This window comes from Phascolarctos cinereus, unplaced genomic scaffold (assembly GCF_003287225.1).
Source record: "Phascolarctos cinereus isolate Bilbo 61053 unplaced genomic scaffold, phaCin_HiC Scaffold_726;HRSCAF=1367, whole genome shotgun sequence".
NCBI lineage: Eukaryota > Metazoa > Chordata > Mammalia > Diprotodontia > Phascolarctidae > Phascolarctos > Phascolarctos cinereus.
Genome location: NW_027556098.1, coordinates 42,333,661 through 42,357,617, shown reverse-complemented (window position 1 = coordinate 42,357,617; position 23,957 = coordinate 42,333,661). Strand labels below are relative to the sequence as shown.

General features: G+C 36.5%; 1 protein-coding gene across 4 annotated transcripts in view; it reads right to left on the bottom strand.

Annotated features, from left to right (window-relative positions):
- Positions 1-835: 835 nt before the first annotated feature.
- The window catches only part of LOC110199147 (transcription regulator protein BACH1), a 55,713-nt gene continuing 32,591 nt past the window's right edge, over positions 836-23,957 (bottom strand). For 2 of the 4 annotated variants that reach the window (XM_020973871.2, XM_020973872.2), the window contains 4 exons: positions 22,576-23,934; positions 18,036-18,242; positions 4,175-4,601; positions 836-3,695 (listed from right to left, as the gene is read on the bottom strand). In XM_020973871.2, the coding sequence (XP_020829530.1) occupies positions 3,577-3,695; positions 4,175-4,601; positions 18,036-18,242; positions 22,576-23,934 (2,112 nt within the window). In that variant the 3' untranslated portion in view covers positions 836-3,576. Of the gene's footprint in view, positions 3,696-3,814; positions 4,602-18,035; positions 18,243-22,575; positions 23,935-23,957 lie in introns of those variants that run through there. The other 2 variants (XM_078146494.1, XM_078146493.1) reach the window with 2 other exon arrangements.

Sequence of the window (23,957 nt, the reverse complement as noted above, 5' to 3'; positions counted from 1 at the left end):
GGGAATCTGGCAGAGGCAACAGCGAAGACGCAGAGGGGATTCTGGATAGAACCTGAAAATACCCTCTCTCTACAGACGAATGCTTCCTTTGTGGGACTACATTACAACATAGGAGGGTACATAAAAGGGAGGGAAAGGAGCAGGCGAACAGAGAAGACTGAGTGTGTGTGTGATGAATACAGAGAAGCATGGAAAGATCTGTATGAACTGATGTAGAGTGAAATAAGCAGAGCCAAGAAAACAATCATAGTGACTACAGCAATGTAAATGGAAAGAAAGACACAACAAAAAAATCAAAAAACAAATAGAATTATGAAGATCAAATGAAAAGAAATGAGAAAATACAGCCCCACCCCAGCCTAACCCTTTGTGGAGGTGGGAGGTCCACAGGTATTATACATTATACTTTTCAGACTCTCCCCTCTCCCCCCCCATCCACAGAATACTATGGGATACTATCATGATTTAAGAAACAAACAAAAAAATCAATAAAAATATTTTTTTTTAAAGCAGAGAATTAAAGTTCTAAACTAAGGCCAAAATAAGGTGGGAAATCAGTAAGTAGTTGTTTGATTTATCAAACACGTTATCTTGACGGAGCCCTAGGGAGTACTACTCTCATAGAGTAGGAGTTGGAATTAAGCATTTTTTTTTAAAGCAGAGGTTAAAATGCATGCTTGCCTAGATCTCTGAATGCTGGGATGAACACCCATTCCTCTTACACATGATAGTTTCCTAACATTTATGTTCACATAAAGCCCATTTTCATTGTTTTTACAAAAGTCTAAGATTAGTAAATTTCCACAACACACAAGTAAACAAAAAATTAACAATATTCATTATTAAATTCTAGGGTATTTATTCAACAGCAAATTTATTACCAAGGAGCAAAGAAACTAATGCCTTGCGGTTTGGCTATTTTTAACCAACATCCGGTTAAAAAATAGCATAATGAAAAAGGTGTAACTGTAATACTACAGAATTATACTTTTAATGAGATCTTGCCTTATTAGGAAGGATAATGATTTTGTTACATTAGAAAGGTGATGAAAGATACAAAGATGTTATTATTTCAGATTTTACAATCCATATGCCATTTTTTATTGTTATGGCTAAGTTTACATTTTGCCCAAAAAGTCTCAAAATATGATTTATTACATGCATTAACACTTAAAACACTTACAAGTTCAAAATAACATGTTTCGTGACTAAAAAAAGTTCACCTGAGAATTTATAATATTGCCATGTTTTCTTTCAAATTGATATAACTCAGAATCTACATGCAACCTTTATTCTTACCGCATTAAATATATTTCTAATTACTAAAATGTGAATGATTAAACATTATCTTCAACAAATGTTTTTTTAAAAAAAATATTTAGCACAGAAATGATATTCACATTAGTTCTGAGTAGCACATAATTTGCCGTTAGTATTAAAATTATTTTTAAAAATCTGAAAAATAGTGTAATACAATTAAGACTGTATTAAATGTCATTGTTTTCAGAAGATTACGTAAGACATGAAACACTAAGCAAAGGACAGAAGGCTAAGACAAATGATTTTGCACATCATGTACAATGAAGAAATCTTTAGCAAACGGTGAAAGAACTGCAAATGGTGGTCAAGGTATCCATTGTATTATACTGTCATTCTGTTGAGGGCATAATCTATGCAATATACACAATAAAAACCTCCCCACCTTATAAAGGGGAAAAGCAAAAATGTTTAAAAATTCTTTAAAATATTCTCTGCACATCTGTTTTATAACTTGACAATCACTTGCATATGAGGTAGTGTAGTTATTTGTATTTGCATTACATGCTGGTTATAAGGAATAATATTCAGTATCAAGAAATAAACATTTGAATTATTGGTTAAACCTTAAAAAAAAGATTTCTCAGGCTAGTTTAGTTACATATTTGAATACGTAGATTTAAAACCCAGTGATGTGAAAATTATTTTTAAATTCTGGAGACAATGAGGCATTGTCCTAAAATACTGAATAACCTGCCAATACTTATAGTAGTAATAAGAGCAGATTATTTGACATTTTTGCATATACACATGCTGATTATGAAAAAACATTTATGTGTATAATGAGGTAGGGAATCAAAGATTCTAGCCATTGGCTTATACAAGAGTTGACATTTTGCAAATCAGAAAAAAGTTTGCACTCAACTGTGTGAAGCTGAAAAATCAAGAATAAAATAAAAAGAAATGGCAATATTAGATCATTTATACACAATTCTGTTTTAATCTTATTACATGTGATTTACCACTATAAAAATGCTATTTTTCCAGACCACTTAGAATGTTTCTTCAAGCATATAGAAAATAAACCAAAACCTAACTTATTTCCTTGCTACAACATCTATAATTTATAAGCAACTAAAATACTAGAGAATTTTCCCACATCAAAAAGGGGGAGAAAATTACAATTTTAAAAATTTCTAAATTTTAAGATTGGTCCCAATATAAGATATTGCAAGTGTATTTTTAGGGTCATTCAATACACTATGAGTTTATTTCTCAGAACCACTAAATATTTTTCATGATAAAGTCATTCTAAGGACTTAAGATAAATCCAGTGATGGAACCAGCCACTCCAAGGGCCAGTTCCATTTTGAGTAGCTTTTCAATGCACTGTTCTTAGTAACAAAGCCTTTACCAAAGAATTAGAAACCATTTTACACACCAAATTAAAGTATGGAACTTTACAAAAACATTCAGGCGTCTGCTTGTGCCTTTGTACTATGCAAGTAGATATAACCCTATTCAGAAAATGTAATTAAGCTTCCATACTACTCAAATTTTTAGTGCTTTATTGGTTAGTGCTTTTCAACAAGTTATGTCCCAACATGACAGAAAAGCATGTTGCTTAATAAATACTTGTTGAGTAACACACATCTAGTGAATTCTTGCAAATTCCCTTCCCCCTTTTAGTTCTCTAACAGTGAAAAACTTTCAAAAATTTTAATTCAGGTGAAAACTTGAAACCTCAAACTTTAAAATGTAATTCAGTAGTGGTGTCATGTAACATGCCCCCAAAGACTCCTAAGTTGATTGTTAATAAATTAAACATTTACTTGATTATTCAGCTCTTCTATATTAGCAGAAATCTACTTAACAGAATTTCATACTTAATTCATAGAAAATTATTTCCCAACTTCCCCAATTTGGGAGGCCTATACCCTGATCTGTGAAGTTTTCCCTCAAATAGGTATTTGCCTATTTAATGATAGCAGGGGGAAAGTGTTTTTTTTTTAATCTTAAACTTGAAAAAATACATAGGACTCAGAAATTTAGAAGCGTTTCACCTTACTCTCCCCTCCACGTATTCTTTGCTTTAGCGGCACTGGCCTCCTTCCTATTTCATTCCTCATACAAGATACTCTTATCTCCCATTATCTCTGGATTTTCCCTTGCTATCTCATGTTTGGAATTACCTTCTGTTTCATCTCTTCCTCCTGGCTTCTTAGATTAGTCTCAGCTAAAATCCTACTTTCTGCAAGAAGTCTTTCCCACTGCCCCTCAACGCTGGTGTGTTCCCTCCAAGACTATCCAAAATTTATCCTACATATATTTTATTTGTACATAGCTGTTTGCATGTTGTCTTCCCAGTAGATTGTACACTCCTTGAAGGTATGAACCGACTTTCCCCTTCCTTGCATCTCCAGCACTTAGCACAGCGTCTGGAACACAGTAGGAATTTAATAAATGTTTGCTGATGACTTGAAATCTGATTGTTTTTATATTTTTAAAACTTTAAGGATCACTAGCAGCCAAAAAAGAAAAAAAAAAGGTGCCAGACTTTCTCAAACTGTTCCAGACTCATATTCCAAATTTTACTTTAAATACAGGACAGTTATTAACATTAACAACTTAAAACCACTATCTTCTTAGGTGATTTTTAAAAGATCTGCCATATTCTCAAATGTAATTATTACATTCAATTTAAAATGCTTTCTAATAAAAGTTATCCCTGGTTTCCTAATGGGGGTCATGGGGATGATACTATCAACTTAACAGAAACATGCTTAACAGCAAACTCAGCAGAAACTAACGTATGGAACCTATATTAGAGTTTCATGTTAATACAAAAAACTTGATTATAAAAGGAAATGGCAGGAAGGAAATAAAACATGGTTTTAGTCATCAGCAGTGCATTTACCAGTGATCGGACAGAAATCAGTGCTGCCACCACTCTGACAACACTGTCCTATGAGCAGCGATGAAGTTCGTGGGGAGTTCTGACACGAATCTGGCTGTTGTCCCTGTACTGAATCATTTGCTTCTCTTACACGTGGATAAGTGGAACTTTGTTCTCTGGCCAGTGGAATATTTGGAAGCCCATGAGGTAAACTCATACATGACGGTGGCACAAGTTCAGAGGCAGGAGTAAGTTTTCCTTTTTCAGAAATTAACAACGTAAGTGGGCAATCTGAGGCAGAATACTTTGCAAGTATTTGGATTTGTTCATGACTTAAAGCCGCTTCTTTGCACACCTGCTGGCAAAGTCCAGTTAAGTTCTGCTTTGTTTCACCCAGTGTTGATAAAATATGATCTCTTTCCTTTAATAAACTCTCCTTCTCCTTTTGCTGTAGAGACAAGAAAAAAAAAAGTCCATGGCATTTTCTGGTTTAGTAACACAGAAACCAACACTCATTAGAAACATTAAATAGCACAAATGTCTCATTTAAATATTGAGGAATGACCTAAATCTCACATGCTAGAGTCCATCGAGGCTCTTTGACTGAATCCAGACTTCACAGAACAAATCTCCTTAACAACAGGATTTGTTCTATGAAACTTGGACTCAGTCAAAAGGCCTCACCCAAGGACCTAGAAGGCCACATGGGGCCTCAGGGCTGCAGGCTTCCCACCCGTCTAGACTCTCCAAATAACTGACAGTTACCCCTCTGAACACCAAAAACTTTGAAACTGGTTTTGAGAGAATTTGTTCTAAGAGGTACTACTTTCTTTCCTGATCTGCTGTGGCCTGGAAAATCAAATACACTCTGTTCTAACAGTCTGGCTAAAATAAGAAAAATCACCTTGGAGGGAACTCAGGAGATTTCTCTTTTGAGTCTTTAAAGACTTATACGGGCTGCTAAAAACATTTTACTGTGCATGTAATGTGTTTTGTTTATTTTTTAGTTCTTGGCAGTCCTCTGAGGTTAGGTTGCTAAATAAGTGAAAGCTAGATCAATTATGTAAAGATGAGAACTGCCTAACTTAAAACAAACTTTTTTTTATTAAGTTTTTATCAATGTCTTCTGTTTCCGACATCATCATAAGAGCAAGAAACACCGTAACAACTGTCAACAGAGGCACCAAGGGGGAAAAATGGATTTTCCACAAAGACTACATAACTACCTAGAAAAAATGACACATGGGGAAATGGGGGTGGGGGGACATGAAATGAAATCACTACAGGAAAAAAAAAAGACAACAAATAGCTTAGAAAACTAAGTGGTAAGCTTTACCCAATAAATGGACTCCTGAATAGACCAAACAGAAAGCAATAACTCTATAAGATACTAAGAATTATAAAACAAAATCATAAGATTGAGAAAAAAAAAGAATAAGATTGTAAAATAGCAGTTAAAAAAAACTGCTGCGGAAAAACATTTTAAAGATAATTTAAGAATCACTGGACTTCCTGAAAAACATTATGGGACAAACCTCAAGAAATCACTAATGAAAACTGCCTAGATCTATTAGAACCAGAGGGCAAAGTAAAGAAAGAAATGATCCACCAATCACCTCCCAAAAGGAACACTAAAATGAAAAATACTAGGAATGTCATAGCCATAATCCAGAGTTCTTATGAGCAGAGCAGAGAGTTAACAGGCTGCCCAAGGAGGGCTGAACCAGACCATGTCAAAAAACAGAGCATGTTAAAGTTTCTGTATTTTTTAAAATGAATTTGTTTTTACGCAAGTAACTGCCAATAGGAAACCAGAGTGAGGACCCACAATAGTTCAGGAACACCCTTTCTGCTACCTCTGCTGGACCCTCCTTCCCTTAACCCTACAAACTTGAAGACTGCCAAAGGAGGAGCTGTGACAAAAGCTGGGGGGTGGTGGTGGTGATATATGTTAGTAGGGTGAGAGCAGCTCCCCTGGGTGCCACCTCCCCATCAATGTCACTTTTTAATAAACTAAGCATGGTATACACCATCTCTTCCCACTCCAAGCTCTTCTTATAAAGATTTGGGAAGGATGAACAGGTTGGATGGGAGTGGAGTAAAGGGCAGGTGAACACGAGAACCCCATAAACCTGCACGGCTAGGTATCTGGCTGCCACAGAATATAAGATAAAAAGTGTTTAAAAAACAAAACCAACAAAATGTATTTAAAGGTAAAATGTGAACAGAGGGAAGATGAAACTGATCCTAGGGGTAGGGGATGATATTCTGAAATGAAGGATAATGGGGGCTGGGGAGTAAATATTCTTGCAAAATATGCATTCCAGAGGCAAACAACACAAGCCAAGTAAGGCCAGCTCAGGCCAGGGGAATTAATAGGATTACCAACCTCCTTCTCCCCCTCTACCCCTTTTTCTCCCTAGATCTCTTGAGCAGCAAGGTACAGGATATACTGGAATAGAAGCTGAACTGAAGCTGAGCTCTTAGGATCAGAACACACTTGTACATCCATTCTTCCTTCTCAAACCCTTCTGTGTTACGGTTTAGGGGGAAGACATGGTGAACAAGAACCTTGATCCCATTCCAGGGGGGCACAGACAAAGAAACGGGTACTGGCAACTAAATCAAAAGGTTAGTCCTGCCCAGGGGAGGAGGAATACAAAAGAAATTCCAATCCTGGAAAAAGGGAGGGAAGGGACAGTGGGGTGTGTGCATCTCTGAATGGATGCAGTGGGATGGGGTGGGGGTAGGGCAACCAACTCCTCCCTAAACCTATTCTGTGCCCTCACTGAGGCCTCCAAGCCCTCATTACTCCTTAGGTTGCTACCCTGCCTTCACTTTCCTCCCTATCAGATATCAACCCAACAGTCAGCTATTTTAACTCTCCAATACCTTGGGCCTTTGTCCCATCACCAATCTTATCTTGCCAAGCCTCAGGATTGGATTACTTCCACCATTCACCTCCTGCACTTCTATTCATAAGCCACTGAACATAGGTAGAAAAAAAATCTCATAACCATTTTGATTGTTTACAGCACAAATCTGAGTTATCCAAGCTGAATGAGGCCCAATTCTTTTGTTCCTCTCTAAATGAATAATTTCTTCCCCCTTCTTTTTGTTGAACCTTGCCTCTTATTTTACTGAGAAAATTGGCACCATGCAAACACATGCTCTCTCTTCTTTAATTCTCTTCATCTCAAGTCCCGTTGACATCTTTCAATATTCTCTTTTCCCCCAACCTCTGAAAACTAGGTGGCTCTTTTTTCTTGCCACCACCCTTTCTCTATATATTTGATCCCACCCCTTCCTGTCTTCTCCAGAATACTGCATTCTCAAATCACTTCTTTATTCTCTAGAATCTTCAGGCTCTACCTATCAACTGGTTCCTTAACTCACTGACTTCAAACATGTCCAAGTCTGTTCCATTATTAAAACACCTTCCCTGGATCCTACCAGCCCCTAAAGTTTTCTTCTTACACCACTTTTTCCTTTTTCAGCCAAAATCCTTAAAAAAGCTGTCTATAGTCACTGACTCCATTGCTTCTCCTCTCAGTCCTTTTTTAATGCTTTGCAGTTTGGCTTCCTTCCTAAGCCCTTGACTGAAAGAAACTACTCTCTCCAAAGTTATTAGTGATCTCACTGTTGCCAAATCTGATGGTTTTTTCCTTGGTCCTACTCCTTCTTGACCTTTCTGGCATATGTGACACTTGAACACAGCCTCTTCCTGGACACTCTCTCCTAGACGGGTTTTCACAGCACTACTCTCCCCTGGCTTGCCTTGTGCCTCTCTGACCACCTAGCTTATCATCCATATCATCCCCTCTAACTGTGGCTACTTCCCAAGGTTCTGCCCCACTCTTTCTTTTCTCTACCCCATCTATACTCTTTTAGTAACCTCATCAATTCCCATGGGTTTAACTATCTTTGAGGCAAATGACTTCCAGAACTATATTTCTAGCCTCAGTTTGCTCCCTGAGCTTCAATCTCACATCATTTTTCTACTAGACATTTCTAACCATGTCCCAGAGACATCTTAAACTCAACGTGGCCAAAACTGAACTTCTTATCTTCTACCCCAAACTCTCCCCTCTTCCAAACTTCCTATTTCTGCCTCACAATCCTTACGGCCTCCCAAGTTTGTTACCTTAGCATTACCCTTGAATAATGGATAGTTCCACTCTCTGTACTTAAATTCCAAATACCTAGAACAGGGCCTGACAGATAGCTGGTGACTGGTTGATTATCTGCTCAAATCTCCAGTGACTATGATCTAAATATATTTTTGCCTTCCACCTCTGTGGGTGGCTCAAGTTAGGTACTCTCTCTTATGTAAGTTAAAATGTACCGAATAGAAACCCACCGTTAGAAACTAAAAGTTTCATTACAGGGTTGCTTTTTCTACAAAAATATCCAATTCCTCAAAAACAACTGCAAGAAATGGCCAAAAAAAAAAGTTATGATGGAAAATGGAGTTATGTTGTAACTGCCCCAGAGATAAGAACTAAGAATAACATATTAAGTAACAGAAATGAAAAATAAGCTTAACGTTAGGAAAAATTTCCATAAAAAGTTAGTGTTACTCAAAAAGTAGAATGGGATTCCTTCATTAGAGATCTAGAAGCAAAGGCTAGATGTCTACTTCTTGAGTTTCTGGTAGAAAGGATTTTTATTCAGGTATAGGTTGAGTCATATTGGTTTTTTAGGTCCCTTGCAATTCAGATTCTGCCTAACCTCATTCTTTGATATGTATCTGGCCTAGCTGCTTCTACTACTATAAGAGTGGACTTAATTGCTACTGCTAGAATTGGCATACTAACTTGGACTGATAGTATCCTTGGGTCCTCAAAATTAAAGCAAACAGATTATTCTCAGAGCCTAATAAATCAGATAAAAGAAGTCAAGTCAATAAGCATTTCTTAAAGTGCCAAATCTGTACTGGGCATTGTGCTAGATGCTAATTTAGCAACAATACATTCTAAAAATATTTCATGAGTATACACAAAACCTTTCTGACACAGAACAGTTTACCTATAAATGATAAACACAATAAATTCATGGAATTTAGGAAAGGACCATAAATTGCAATGACTCCAACTCCCTCATTTTAAAGATTAGGTAACTGAAGCAGAGTGGCTAAATGGACTTGTTCAAAGTTCCTGAACTAAGAAGTATCTGAGGCAAGATTTAAACTAGGTCTTCTTGTCTCCAAGTCAAATGACTTATATCCACTATACTGCACTGCTCAAACAACAAATGAAGAGTGAAAGCATAAGAAAATTATAGTTACCTGTTTTTCTTTTAAAGTCTCCCTCAGGGGAGGCAATTTAAAGAGAAATTACACTAAAATAAAATTGGACACAAGAATAAAGGAAAAATTAATGAAAAACCATTTCCTATGTGCCAAGCATTGCACAAAGTGCTAAGTACAAAAAAAAGAAACAAAGACAGAGAGAGATACCAAGAGAAAAGACAGGTCTTGACCTCAAAGAGCTTACATTCTAATATAGGGGAGGTAGTCATGAGCCAGAGAGGTATGATCAGTGGTAGGGGAGTAGAAAGACTAAACTAACATGATAAATTAACATGTGAAATAAACTGTCATTGCAAGTTATTAATCCTAGAAGTAAATTCTGATCTAGAAAAGGTGGCAACATGACTTTTTCCTCCATGACTCCTAAAGGAGGATACCTAAATAAGAAGAGAAGTAGCCAAAGGAAAATGCTAAGGAGGTTTCACCTATTCCCATAAAGTTATTCTCAACTATGGATTCTCTCAGTTAAGCCTGATTTTTATGCCACTACTGCATTAAATACCAATTTAGTAAAATGCTGACTGCTTCCCATTTGGCCTTAAAAAAAAAGGGTTTTCTAGTAAGTAAATCACTAAATCTTTTATTAGAAATTAGAAATTGATTTTTATGATCCTTAGAAATTAGAAATTCCTACTTTTGCTGAACAAGAAAATTTATTAATATTTGAAAACCAATTTTAATATAAATCATACAATCATTTTTATCCTTTACTTCATAATAAAAAGTCTATACCACTATTTTCTTCAACTACTTCAAGATGATGTAGTATATCCATTCTGTATCTATCATGTGAATGCTACAATAGGCAGAGTGGTTAACTTAAAGAGTCAGGAAGAGGTCAAAAACCTGCTTATGATGCTTATTAGCCAATCAATGTCTCTAAAACTCAGCTTTCTTTTTTTACAAAAAAAAAAAAGGATTTGGATTAGATGGTCTCTAAGGACCCTTCCCACTCTAAAGCTATAATTCTATATATGACCTATTCCTCTATACTACAAATTAATCACAGAAGGCTAACATTATTTTAAAAATAGCTGTTTTCAATTTTTCTCCAATTTGAACACAAAGTTACTACTTATCAGGAAAAACAGTTTAAGTGCAACTTAACCGAACCACTTCCTTGCATTATGTACTACATTCCTGGTTTGCATACATCCTAATATTTTACAAATCAATTCTCAGAGGTTTAAAAAATTTAAATATTTGAGTTTACCACACAACCTCAGGAGGGTAAAGGGAGAGATTATTGATGCTGCTATGTATACTTCATTACACAATGAAAATCATTTAACAGACTTCCAAAAAATTGGAGTAAAGTGAGGCAGGAGGAAAGCTAGGAAATGTATGTGAGAACATGTTTCCCAAATTCTTCAGATTCCCATTTTCTTTTCCCTTTGAAGGGACTACCTGCCATGAATTTCACAGGTTTGAAGCAGAGAGATACCTGTTCAAACTCCATTTGGGGTTTTCCTTCCAAGTGGCTAGAGGTGGAAGGGATTAATTTAAAACTTTACACTTGGGCTCAGATAAATGTACTTAACAAGTACAAGATGGGGTAGGTATGCCCAAACAGAAGTCACTCTTTCTTGGAAAAGCTATAGAGATTTTAGCAAACTTCAAGAATGAGAAACAATAAAGATTGGAAGTATTTAAAAAGTAAGGTAATAGCTCAGGCAAGGGATTCATTCACGTGTAAAGGCAAGTATATAATTGAACTTGTGAAAACTGATGAATGGACACTCTTTGCAAAAAGACGAAACCTATGAAAATGAATGAAAAATCACTAAGCACTTGTGAAACACTGTAGTAAGTCCTAGGAATGTAAAGAGAAAAGAAAGTCAGTCCCTACTCTCAGGGAGCTCTCATTCTAATACAACAAAAATAGGAAGATTCAGTTGTAAATCAGATGGAAAGGTTCCATGGTTGATCCTTAGGATACAGCAGCAAAGCAGGTGATAATGCATCTTTGAAGTAATTTCCATCAATAAATTTATACTGGATTCTAATGTTGAACCATTTCATAACACCAAGGTTTTTCTGGTGGTCAGAACTTGCTTTTCTGAGTCTTTGGTAACTAAAGGTATGGTATAGTGCAACTACTGTAAAAAAACTTGATGTGCTGATTGGACTCACTGAAAAGTTTTCTCATGGACTGATGTGGAGGCACAGCCAAGATGGTGGAGTAAAGCCAGGGACTCACTGGCCCTTTCCCAAGTTTCCCTCCAAATAACTTTAAAATAATATTTCAAAACGAAGTCTGGACCAGCAAAACCAACAAAAGAACAAGTGAAACAATATGTCATCCCATGTAACTCAGAAGGTTGGCAGGAAAGGTTTGTCTCACTGAGGCAAGCGCGGAGTGCAGCTCAGCACATGCCATGTCTCACAAGCCAGCTGCAAGGCTCAAGTCCTGGTACAAGCCCTGGTGCAAGTCAGCAACAGGACTTGGGGACAACTGAATCTGTGCTGCTGGAACTCCCAGGCCACAGACAATAAGGGGGTTGGACAACTAGTCAGAATGAGATTACAGGGGAGCCTTAAATGTCACTGGGTGAAGGACTCTGTTGCATTGTCCATATGGGGATCTAGGTCACAGTCCCATGGTGAAGAGGAGTACTAGCAAACCTTGGCTCCCAGCTGCAGGGTAAAGGGGACTCTGGTCCCAATTCCAGGGAAGAAAACAGTGCTTCTGACCAGAATACAGGCAGCACACCTCTCCTTAGATAATACTACCTTGGGTGAAGTGAAAACTTACAGCTCCCTTGAACTAGTTCAGAAAAAATAGAATGAAAAAATCCCGAAGCTCTGAAAATAACCAAACAAAAAACTTGAAGCCCCTTCTCCCTGGGAGTAGATCACATTTTAAACATAAAGTTAAAAATCAAGAAATAGGCAGGGAAAATGAGCAAGCAACAACAACAAAAAAAGAATCTGACCATACAATGTCATTATGGTAACAGAGAAGATCAAATATGATAACAAAGTCAAAATGGCAACAGGCAAAGCCTTGAAGAAAAATGTGAACTGGTCTGAGGCCCAAAAAGAACTCATGGAAGAACTCAAAAAAGATCACAAAAATCAAATAAATGAAAGAGAAAAATAAGGAAAAGCAATGAAAATAATGCAAGAAACTCATGATAAAAGAGTCAACAGCTTGGCAAAGGAAGTGCCAAAAAATTAAAAATAGAAGTAGGACAAGCTAGGTGGTATGAGCCATGTAGTCTGCAGGAGTTGAGTTCAAATCTATCCTCAGAAACTGGGGGGGGGGGAAGATGAGAATTGGCCAAATGATAAAAGAGGCACAAAAAACCACTGAAGAAAAGAACTCTTTAAAAAAGCAGAATTGGCCAAATAGAAAAGGAGGTACAAAGTTCAATGAAGAAAATAATTTCTTAAAAGTTAGAAGTGGACAAGTAGAAGTTAATGACTCCATGAGACCTCAAGAGATAATAAAACAAAATTTTAAAAATGAAAAAATAGAAGAAAATGCAAAATATCTCATGGGAAACAAATCTGGAAAATATGATCACGGAGAGATAATTTAAAAATTATTGGTGTACATGACAGCCACGAATAAAAAGAGTCTAGACATAATCTTTCAAAAAATTATCAAGGAAAACTACCATGATATCCTAGAACCTGAAAGTAAAACAAAAAATTGCAAGAATCCACTGATCACCTCCTGAAAGAAACCTCAAAATGGAAACTTCAAAGGAATATTATAGCCAAATTCCAGAGCTCCTGATCAAGCAGAAAATACTGCAAAAACTCAGAAACAAACAATTTAAATACTGTGGAGCCATAGTCAGGACCACACAGGATTTAGCAGCTTCTACACTATAAGAAAGGAGGGCCCAATTATATGCCAATAAATCTAACAATCTAAGTGAAATGGACGCATATTTACAAAAATGTAAGTTGCCCAAATTAACAGAAGATAAAAGAGAATACTTAAATAACCCTATCTTAGAAAAAGAAATTTAACAAACTATCAGTGAGCTCCCTAAGGAAAAAAAAAATCCCCAGGGCCAGAATTCACAAGTGAATTCTACCAAACATTTATAAAACAATTAATTCCAATATTACATAAAGCTATTTGGAAAAATAGGCAGAGTCCTACCTAATTCCTTTTACAGCACAAATATTGTGCTGATATCTAAACTAGGAAGAGACAAAACAGAAAAAGAAAACTACAGACCAACTTCCCTAATGAATATTGATGCAAAAATTCTAAATAAAATATTAGTGAGGAGATCAGAGTAATACATCACAAAGATCATACATTATGACCAGGTGGGATTTATACCAAGAAAGCAGGATTGGTTCAATATTAAGAAAACTATCAGCATAACTGACTATCAGTATAATATAATCATTATCAATAACACAATAAAAAAAATCATATGATTATCTCAACAGATGCAGAAAAGGCTTTTGACAAAATACAATATTCATTCCTATTAAAAAGTCTAGGAAGCACAGAAATAAATGGAGCTTTCCTTAAAAGGATAAGTGCTATCTATCCATTTAAATCCAACAGCAATTATTATCTACAGCTGGGATAAGATAGAAGCTTTCCCAGTAAGATCAGGGATGGAGCAAGGAGGCCCATTTTCACCACTATTATTTAGTACTGTACTACAAATGTTAGCTATAGCAATAAGAGTAGAAAAAGAAATTGAAGGAATTAGAATAGGCAATGAAGAAACAAAACTATCACTCTCTGCAGATGATATGATGGTTTACTTGGAGAATCCTTAGAATCAACCAAAAAAAACTAGTTGAAATAATTAACAAATTTAGCAAAACTGTGGGATATAAAGTAAACCCACATAAATCATCAGTATTTCTATATATTACCAACAAAGTACAGCAGCAAGAGATAAAAAGAAATTCAGTTTAAAATAATTCTAGACAATATAAAATAACTGGGAATCTACCTGCCAAAACAAACCCAGGAACTATATGAACACAATTACAAAACATTTTTCATAAAAATAAAGTCAAATGCAAACAACTGGAAAAACATTAATTGCTCATGGGTAGGCCCAGCCAATATAATAAAAATGATAATTCTACAAAAATTAAGATGGTTATTCAGTGCCATACCAATCAAACTACCAAAAATTATTTTACAGACTTAGAAAAGTAATAACAAAATTCATCTGCAAGAACAAAAGGTCAAGAATATCAAGAGAATTAATGGGGAAAAAAATGTGCAGGAAGACAGCCTATCTGTACCAGCTCTCAAACTGAATTACTAAGTAGCAATCATGAAAACAATCTGAACAGAATGGTGGATCAGTGGAACAGATCAGGTACACAAGACACAGTAGTAAATGACCTATTATAATGCTCTACTAGTTGATAAACCCAAAGAGCCCAGCTTCTTGGATAAGAACTCACTATTTTACAAAAACGCCTAGAAAAACTGGAAAGTAGTTGGGCAGAACAACCAAAGGTACAGACCAATACCTTACACTGTGTATCAAGATCAGGTCAAAATGGGTGCATGATTAAGACATAAAGGGTGATACCATAAGCAGAGTAGCGGAGTGTGGAATAGTTTGCCTGCAAGATCTATGGAGAAGGGAAGACTTTATGATCAAACAAGAGATACAGAGCATTCAGAAAGGTAAAATGGATAATTTTGATTACGTCAAATTCTCAAGTTTTTGCACAAAGAAAATCAATACAGTCAAGATTAGGAGGAAAGCAGAAAACTGGGGGAAATTTTTTTATGAGTTTCTTAGACCTTATTACTCAAATACATAGAGAACTAGGTCAAATTTATAAGAACAGAAGTCATTCCCCAATTGATATGAACAGGTGGTTTTCAGAAGAAAAAAATCAAAGCTTTCTATAGAGAAATGAGAAAAGTGTTCCAAATTACTCCTGATTAGAGAAATGCAAATTAAAAACAACCTTACACTTATCAGATTGGCTAATATGACAGAAAAGGAAAATTATAAATGTTGGAGAGGATATGGGAAAACTGGGACATGAATACACTGCTGGTGGAGCTGTAAACTGATCCAACAATTCTGGAGTGCAATTTGGGACTATGCCCAAAGGTCTATAAAACGGTGCCTCCTCTTTGACCCAGCAATACCCCTACTAGAAATAGAAAAAATAGAAAAAGAAAAGGACCTATATGTATAAAAATATTTATAGCAGCTCTTGGTGGCAAAGAATTGGAAATTAAGGGGTTACCCATCAATTTGGGAATGGCTGAATATGTTATGCTATATGATATAATGGAATACTATTGTGCTATAAGAAATGATGAGCAGGGTGCTTTTAGAAAACCCAGGAAAGACTTACATGAACTGATACAAAGTGAAAGTGAGCAGCACCAGGAGAACACTGTACACGGTAACGGCAATACTGTACAGTGTTCAACTGTGAATGATTTAGCTATTCTCAGCAAGACAAACATACAAGACAATTCTGAAGGACTTATGATGAAAAATACTATCCACCTCCAGAGGAAGAACTGATGCAATCTGAGTGAAGATTGAAGCATACTGTTTCTTTACTTTTTATTTTTTTTTGGGGGGGGGGTTGGCTGGGTTTTCTTTTACAAAATAATTAATATGGAAAAGTTTTGCATGACTGTACATGCATAACCTTTATTAAATTGCTTGCCTTCTCAACGAGGAATGATGGAAGGGTGAAAGAGAATTTAGAACTCAAAACTGTAAAAACAAAATTAAGAATAAAAATTGTTTTTACATGTAATTGGGAAAAAATAAAATATTTTCATAAGTTTTCTCATTCTCTTAAAATTTTTGTTACAAATGATAGACTGCTCAGTAAGAGAGGGATGTGTTTGCAAATGAAAGCAAAGTAAAAATAAAATTAAAAATACACAAGCTGCATGACCCTACGCAAGTTATTTAACCTCAATGCCCCAGGAAACTCTTAAGAATAAAAGTTGCAGACTACAAGTCAAACTGCATTGGCAAAGGGACTTTCTCATCAAGAGATATATACAAAGATGAAACCACAAGCCCAGTCAAAAACAAATAAATAAATGATGAAGACTGTGAGGAGACTGAAGTGAGGCCAGATTAAGACAGAAGACCAGAACAGCTCTGATTAGCAAGAATTAGTCTGAGAGAAAAATAGAATAGATCACAATCCAATGGGAGGATTTCAGAGATTAGGCTCGAGAAAGTGTTAAAATTTTCTGGGTGCTGGGTATATCCAACTAACAGTGTTGAAGTGAAATTGAGATGAGAAGCAAATTGAAATGGAAGCCTACCACCCTTGTGGTCAAAATGCTTCTGCATGTTAATGTTGAGTTTTCTCAATACACCAGGGAAAGGACTCAATTGACCCAGCTGAATTAGCCCACCAGATGTAAAAGAAGGTTGATGGGGTAAAATTAAGGTATCTCAAAAGTCTACTACTTCCTGACTCTTGCTAATGGTCCTAGGAAAAGCCAGCAAAATTTGTCCTTCTTTAAGATAATAAAAGACCTTCTTTAATTCTTATCCTGGGCCCTCTTCTCTTTTCTCTCTATCGTGTTTCACTTGAGGATTTCATTAGTCTTGTGGGTTCAACTGTCATTTTTATGAAGATGATTCTCAGCACTAAACTCTCTTGAGCTTCAGTCTGACTGCCTCTTGGACAGTTCCAACTGATGTCCCAAAGACATGTTAAATTCAACATGTTCAAAACAGAACTCATCTTTCTCTTCCCCTTCCAAATCCTCCCCCTACTTCTGAACTCTCCTAGTATAGGTGAGGGCACCATCATCCTCCCAGTCACCCAAGCCCCCAACCTTGGTGTCATCTTCAACTCCAGTCATCCCACATATTGAATCCATTGACAAATCTTGTGCTTCCTACCTTCATAAAAACTCTCATATAATTCCCTTCTCTACACTTACACAACAACAAATCAAATTGAGGTGTACATCAGCTGTCACTCAGAAAACTCCATAGCCGCCTTACTGGTCTCTGTGCCTTAAGCCTTTCCACAGTCTAATCAATCCCCCACATAGCTGCCAAAGAGATTTTTCTAACACGTACATCTGTCCATGTCACTTTAATGCTCCAGTGACTTTCTATTACCACTACGAATATAAACTGCATTTGAAGCTCTTTAACAACCTGGCCCCCACTTACCTTTCCAGTCTTCTTATATCTTGTATTTTTAATCCAAGAAATTTTCAAAAGATGTACTAAATTTTATTTTAGAGCTATAGGTCTGGAATAAGGAAGATTTGAGTTCAAATCCAGCCTCAGATACTTCCTAGATGTGATTCTGAGCACCATATGACTCAGTTTCTTCAACTGTAATATGGAGATAATAGCACCTACTTCAGAGCTGTTGTGAGGATCAAATGAGATAATATTTGTAAAGCACTTAACAGTGCCTTATACACAGTAGGCTCTAAATAAATGCTTGTTGTCTTACCTTCCCTTTTTAAAAAGCCAGGAATATTTATACTTTGCAAAACAGAAAACTGAAGTGAGTTATTTACATCTGGCTTAGAAATCAAGACAGTAATTCAAAGAAAATATCTGAATTAGTTTAAGATAGGAAATAATATTTACTTACCAACTTCTCAATTTCTAACTCAAGATTCTGTATGCAGTCAAGTTTTCTTTTTCGACAACGCTGTGCAGCAATTCTATTTTTACTTCGTCTTCGAATATCATGTATACAATCCAGCTGTTCTGGAGTCAACTTATGCATTTTCAGCATGGATTGAAAATCATTTCGAGAAAGTGAAATGATTCTTTGTGCATTGAATGGCAGTTTAACCTAAACCAGACAGAATTAACAGGGATTTACTTTTAAAAAATAAAATATACTAGGAATGAAATTAGATATTAGAAATAAAAATTCTGATTTTTTGAAAACAATCTTCATTTAGTCCAATGATAGAACTAATATTGAACAATGGATCCAGTTTCTCTATTCTTTCCAATAACAGAGACCAAGAGTTTCGGCCAAAGTTCTAATCTATTTTAGAGAAGACTGCACATACAATTAAGACTCAGTTGATGTGTTCATTAGTTTTGTTGAACTGTTTGTTTTCCTCTTTATAAAATTCTTTGTTCCAAGAATGGTTTTTGGAGTAGGGGAGGGGGGGAAAGAAATCCTCCCCCATTCAATCTACAAATGAAAGTGGCAAGGGTGGAGTCAAGATGTCAGAGTAGCAGGATGAAGTACAGCCCAACTCCCCCACCAAACCTCATCCACAAAGTCCTAGAAAATACACCAGGACAAATTCTGATTGAGAAATTCAAGAAAAAGTTACAGTGAGTCATTCTGCAGCGCAGGGTAGTTTATGAAGACTTGGCCATTACTGGATACAGGGTCTGCCCAGAACTGCGCTACAATGAGAAACATTCTAGAGTCCAGAGACTGAAAGATAGCCATGACTAAGTAGGTCAGATGCGGTGGAAGCAGGGATTCTGCATTACAAGGGTGGTGCTAGCCAGCACTTAATGTGGATTGAGCAGGGAACAAGTTCTGGAAGTAAAAAGTAACTGTGTGGCTCTGAACCAAAGGGTAGAACAGGGACTCAGTCTAGCCTCCAGCTCAAGGTGGGAAATCTACAATGAATTAATGAGGCAGGAGACCCAGACCAAATGGGAACCTGCAAATTTGGTAACTGGGGAGATTCGCAGAGGACTAATAGTGCCTGAGACCAGCAGCAGTCTACTGAAACCCCCAACTACACACACAAGCTGACAGATCCAAAACCTGGGCCAGAAACTGGCAGAGCTCAGATCAGGAGGAAAGTAAGCAGACTGTGTCATGGACCACATTACTTTGGGAGCATAAAAAGCTTGCAAGCCCCAATTCATAGCTGTGAAAGCAGAAGAACATAAAAGGACATAAGCACAGGATAGACACACCTCCCCCCAAATCCTGGCCCACACAAAGCAGTGAAGGCCAGCACTAACAAACTAATATCTATCTTCTTGGTCTCTGTTATTGGAAAGATGATAGAAATTGGATCCATTGTTCAACATTAGTTCTCTCACTGGACTAAATGAAGATTGTTTTTGAAAAATCTGAATTTTTATTTTAATATCAAGGTAATGAAGTAAGCTGAAAGTCAAGAAGTAGGCTGGAAAAAGGAGCAAACAAAAGACAAAAGAAACTCACCATAAAGAACTATTATCAGGACAGGGAAGCTAGACACAAACTCAGAAGAAGAGTGTTACATAGCCTCAAAGAAAAATACAGCTTGGCCAAAAGTCCAACTACAATCCACGGAAAAGTTAAAGCAAGAGGGTGGGAGGAGAAAGAGCTAAAAAATTATTTTAAAAACAAAATGTGAGCTATGGAAGGTATAAGGTATATGGAAGGTGTATATATATGGAAGGCATTTTCTTTACCCAAGAAAATAATTCCCTGAAAATCAGAAGTGACCAAATAGAAGCTAATGACTCAATGAGACACTGAGAAATATTAAAACAAAGTTAAAAGACTGAATAAAAAAGAAAAAGAAAATGTAAGGTTTCTCAGCAAAAACTGACTTATAAAACAAATAAGAGAGACATTTGAGAGTCAGAAGACTACCTAAAAGTCATGACCAAAAATGAGCACCTAAATAACATATCAACTTAACATAACAAAAGAAATCTGCCCAGAGTTCTTAGAACCAGAGGGCACAGAAGAAATTGAAAGAATCCACTGGCAACTCCTGAAAGAAATCCCAAAAATGAAAACTCCCAGGAATATTGTAGTTAAAACACAGAGCCCATAAGTCAAAGGAAAAAAAATATATGGCAAGTGGCCAGAAAGAATTCAAGTACCAAAGAGCCACAGTCAGAATAACACAAGATTTAGCAGCCACCATTATAAAGGAGCAGAAAGTCCAGAAGATGATATTCCAGAAAGAAAAAGATCAATGCTTATACAAACAATAACGTACCCAGCAAAACTTAGTATAATTCTACAGGGGAAAAAACAGACCTTTAACGTAATAGAGGACTTCCAAGAATTCTTGATGAAAAGATCATGATTCAACAGAACAATGGACATACAAATACAGGAGTCAAGAGAAATATAAAAAGATAAACATTGACAAAGAAAACATAAGGGACTAATAAACAAGGTTAAATTATTCACATTTTTCTATGGGGAGATAATACAGGTAGCCCTTCAAAATTCTATCAATATCACAGGTTGTAGAGGGTGGCAAATTTGGCAAAGGGCCTCAAAGCAGCTCTTTCATGTTTTAATGATCTTACAGGAATAATGGAAAAGGAAGGGAAGAGGATTAAATAAGAAAGGAAAGAAGAGAGGGAAAAATTATTAAATATAAATGGAGTACACAAGTAAAATATGCAAGTAGGGTATACAAGGAGGGGGGAGTATGTGGTAGGTAACATTTGACCCATACTCTCATTTGAGCTAGTTAAAGGGAAGAAGAATACATATGCATACACACACAAATGGGTACATAACTACATTTTACCCAACACAGAAAGAGATGGAAAGGGGGTTAATGTAAAGGAGAATAAAAAGTAGGTTAGATTAAGAGAGTGATTAGTCAGAAGCAAAACAAACTCTTAAAGAAGGGGAGGGGGAAAATGTAAAAAAGAATAAGATGAAAGGGAATAACACAATTAGCAATCATAAATGTGAATGGGATGAACTTACCCATAAAACAGAAGAAAATAGCAGACTGGATTAGACAATAGAATCCAACAATATGTTCTTTACAAGAAACACAATTGAAGCAGAAAGATATAGAGTTAAAATAAGAGGCCAGAACAGAATCTATCAGTCAGTTGATAAACATTCATTATAAACTAATACTATGTGTCAGGCATCAAGCTAAGTGGTGGGTGTACAAAGAAACACAAAACACAATCTAATGGGAGAAATAACATGTAAACAACAATGTACAAACATGCTATAAACAAGATATAACCAACAGAAGGAAGACAACTAGAATTAAGAGAGATTAGGCAAGGCTGTCTGAAGAATATGGGATTTTAGATTTAGATGTGACTTTAGAATACGTGATTTTAGATGGGGAGGAAGAGGACTGCAAGCATCAGGGATAGCCAGTGAAAAAACCCAGTCCAGAAACTAAGTATCTTGTTTGAGGAACAGTAAGAAGGTCACTGTCACTGAATCAAAAAGTACTGGGGGATGGGGAAAAGTAATAAGCGGTCTGGGGTTTTCTTGGCAAAGATACTTGAGTGGTATGCCATTTCCTTCTGCAGCTCTTTTTACATAAGAGGAAATTAAGGCAAACAAGATTAAGTGACTTGACCAGAGTCACCGAGTTAGTGAATGTCTGAAGTCTTCCTGCCTCCATGCCTGGTGCTCTGGCCACCGAACCACCTAGCTGCCTCGAAAAAGAATGGCCTCTTTCAAATTCATGTCACTAATGGTAGGAATACTAATGTACAAACAGCTGTTATCACACGCACATTGATTTACCACAGGAGAAAATGTAGAACAATCTTATTTCAGCTACATTCAATGATGATAAAGTGGTAAAGAAATACATTGTTAATAAAACTAGTTGAAATGACTTATGAAAAAATTAAGGATATAAAATCATAACACAAAAAATACTCAAAGAAGGGGCAGCTAGGTGGCACAGTGTATAGAGCACTGGCCCTGGAGTCAGGAGGACCTGAGTTCAAATCTAGCCTCAAATACATAACTACCTGTTGACTAGCTGTGTGACTCTAGGCAAGTCACTTGACCCCAACTGCCTCACCCCCCCCCAAAAAAATACTCATAGAGGTCTAGCAAAGTGTTACACTGCAAAGACCACTTTTTCTTTCATACAACTAGTCACTGGCAGTTTAGGGTAACATGCAAAGAAATACAACAAAACAATCACTGACTTCACAGAAATCTTGAGACCAATGAAGTCAGTGATTTATGTGTATTCTTCTGAAGGCAAATACATATCCGATATTCACAGAATCACTGAAGTTTTTCTTCTTAAGATTCTACACCAAATTTGAGCAGTTTCACAATTGCCCAATGTTTGACTACATGAATATATCATAATTAAAACTTTATTTTATGAAGTACCCAGACATAAATATTTCAGAAGAGGCTTACAGACATCTCCCCTTATACACATGTAGATAAATTATGTCCTTACCTCACATTCTTGTTCTCTGGCCGAGTAAGATTCACTGTCCCCTTCTGTATCTGTTTCAGAATCATCTCCCAAGCTAATCACACATGCATACGGGCAAGGCTCTTGCTGTGATTCTGGAACAAAATCATCACTTCCTATTTCCAAATTATTTGTACATTCTTCATTACTAAGAGTATTTATAAATGGGCAGCTGACAGAATTCAATGTAGTAAAAGTTCTTTGACACTGTTCAGGACTCTCACTGATTCTGATACCTAACCAGGGACATTCTGATCTTTTTTGTGAATATACATGTTCTGAACAATCTTTTGCTACTAGGGCAGGTGAAAGCTGAATTTGACAATTAGTGTCTGTATTGCAAAAGTCACTCCAGAAACCTTTTGCTAGGTGCTCTGCCACTTCCCTTTCCACACTGCTTCGATCATTTGTTGATGCAGGCTTCTCATCTCTTTGGCCTGAAGCAGATTTCAAAGGCAGAGCTTGATTTTCAGTGATTGCTTTATCTGCTCTCATATCTGCACCAGTCAAAGGGTCTTCAGTTAACATAGTTACATTTTGCATACCTGTAAGATTCAAATCACCATATTGTTCATATGTGTGCAAAAGAGAAAGAGAATAAAATCCAGGGGGTGCCACAGGAGGATCTGGAGGAAACTGAGTCACCTCTGTTTTTGCCACAGAATCCTGACATGCATTGTTTTTTTCCTTTGCTTCTTCCTCCTCCTCATCCATTTCTATTTGACTGTCTTCATGTTTTAGGATCATCTGTAAATCTGTACAGTCTTGGGTTTCTACGGCTTCATTTTCAGATACTTCACCTGGCTGAGCAGAAACAAATGTTGATGTCTGAACACCTTTAACACTGGGCTCCACAATACGAGCTCTATCTGTTCCAAAAGCTTTTTGGAATTTCCTGTACTTTGGGCCTAAGGACGGCAAACCAAGACCATCTTCCTTTTCTAAGCATGATTCATACGTCTGATTGGCACTCTCGTGGAGAGATGGCGGTGTCTCTACATGTTCTTTACACGTTGGGAGTTTAAAGGGAGGAGTCTGAACATGTTCATTTTCTAGTAGTTCTTCTACTTCATTTATTTCCAGATCCCCATGATCCAATAGTGGGATTTTAACATTGGCTTTCTGACAACGTGATGTAAAGCACTTCTTCATTGGGTGTTCTTGCTGGTCTGTGATGGAGTTCAAAAATTTAAGTCTGAGGAACTGAAAACAGGATTCTTCAATGTCGTGTATGCCTAAAAATTTAACACATTTGTATACTTCATCCACGTTGTCTTTATTTAAAATAAGCTTAGCTGTATAGGCAAACTGAATCAAAGGATCAAATCCTTTAACCGTCACCTGTCAAAAGAAACAAAAAATAA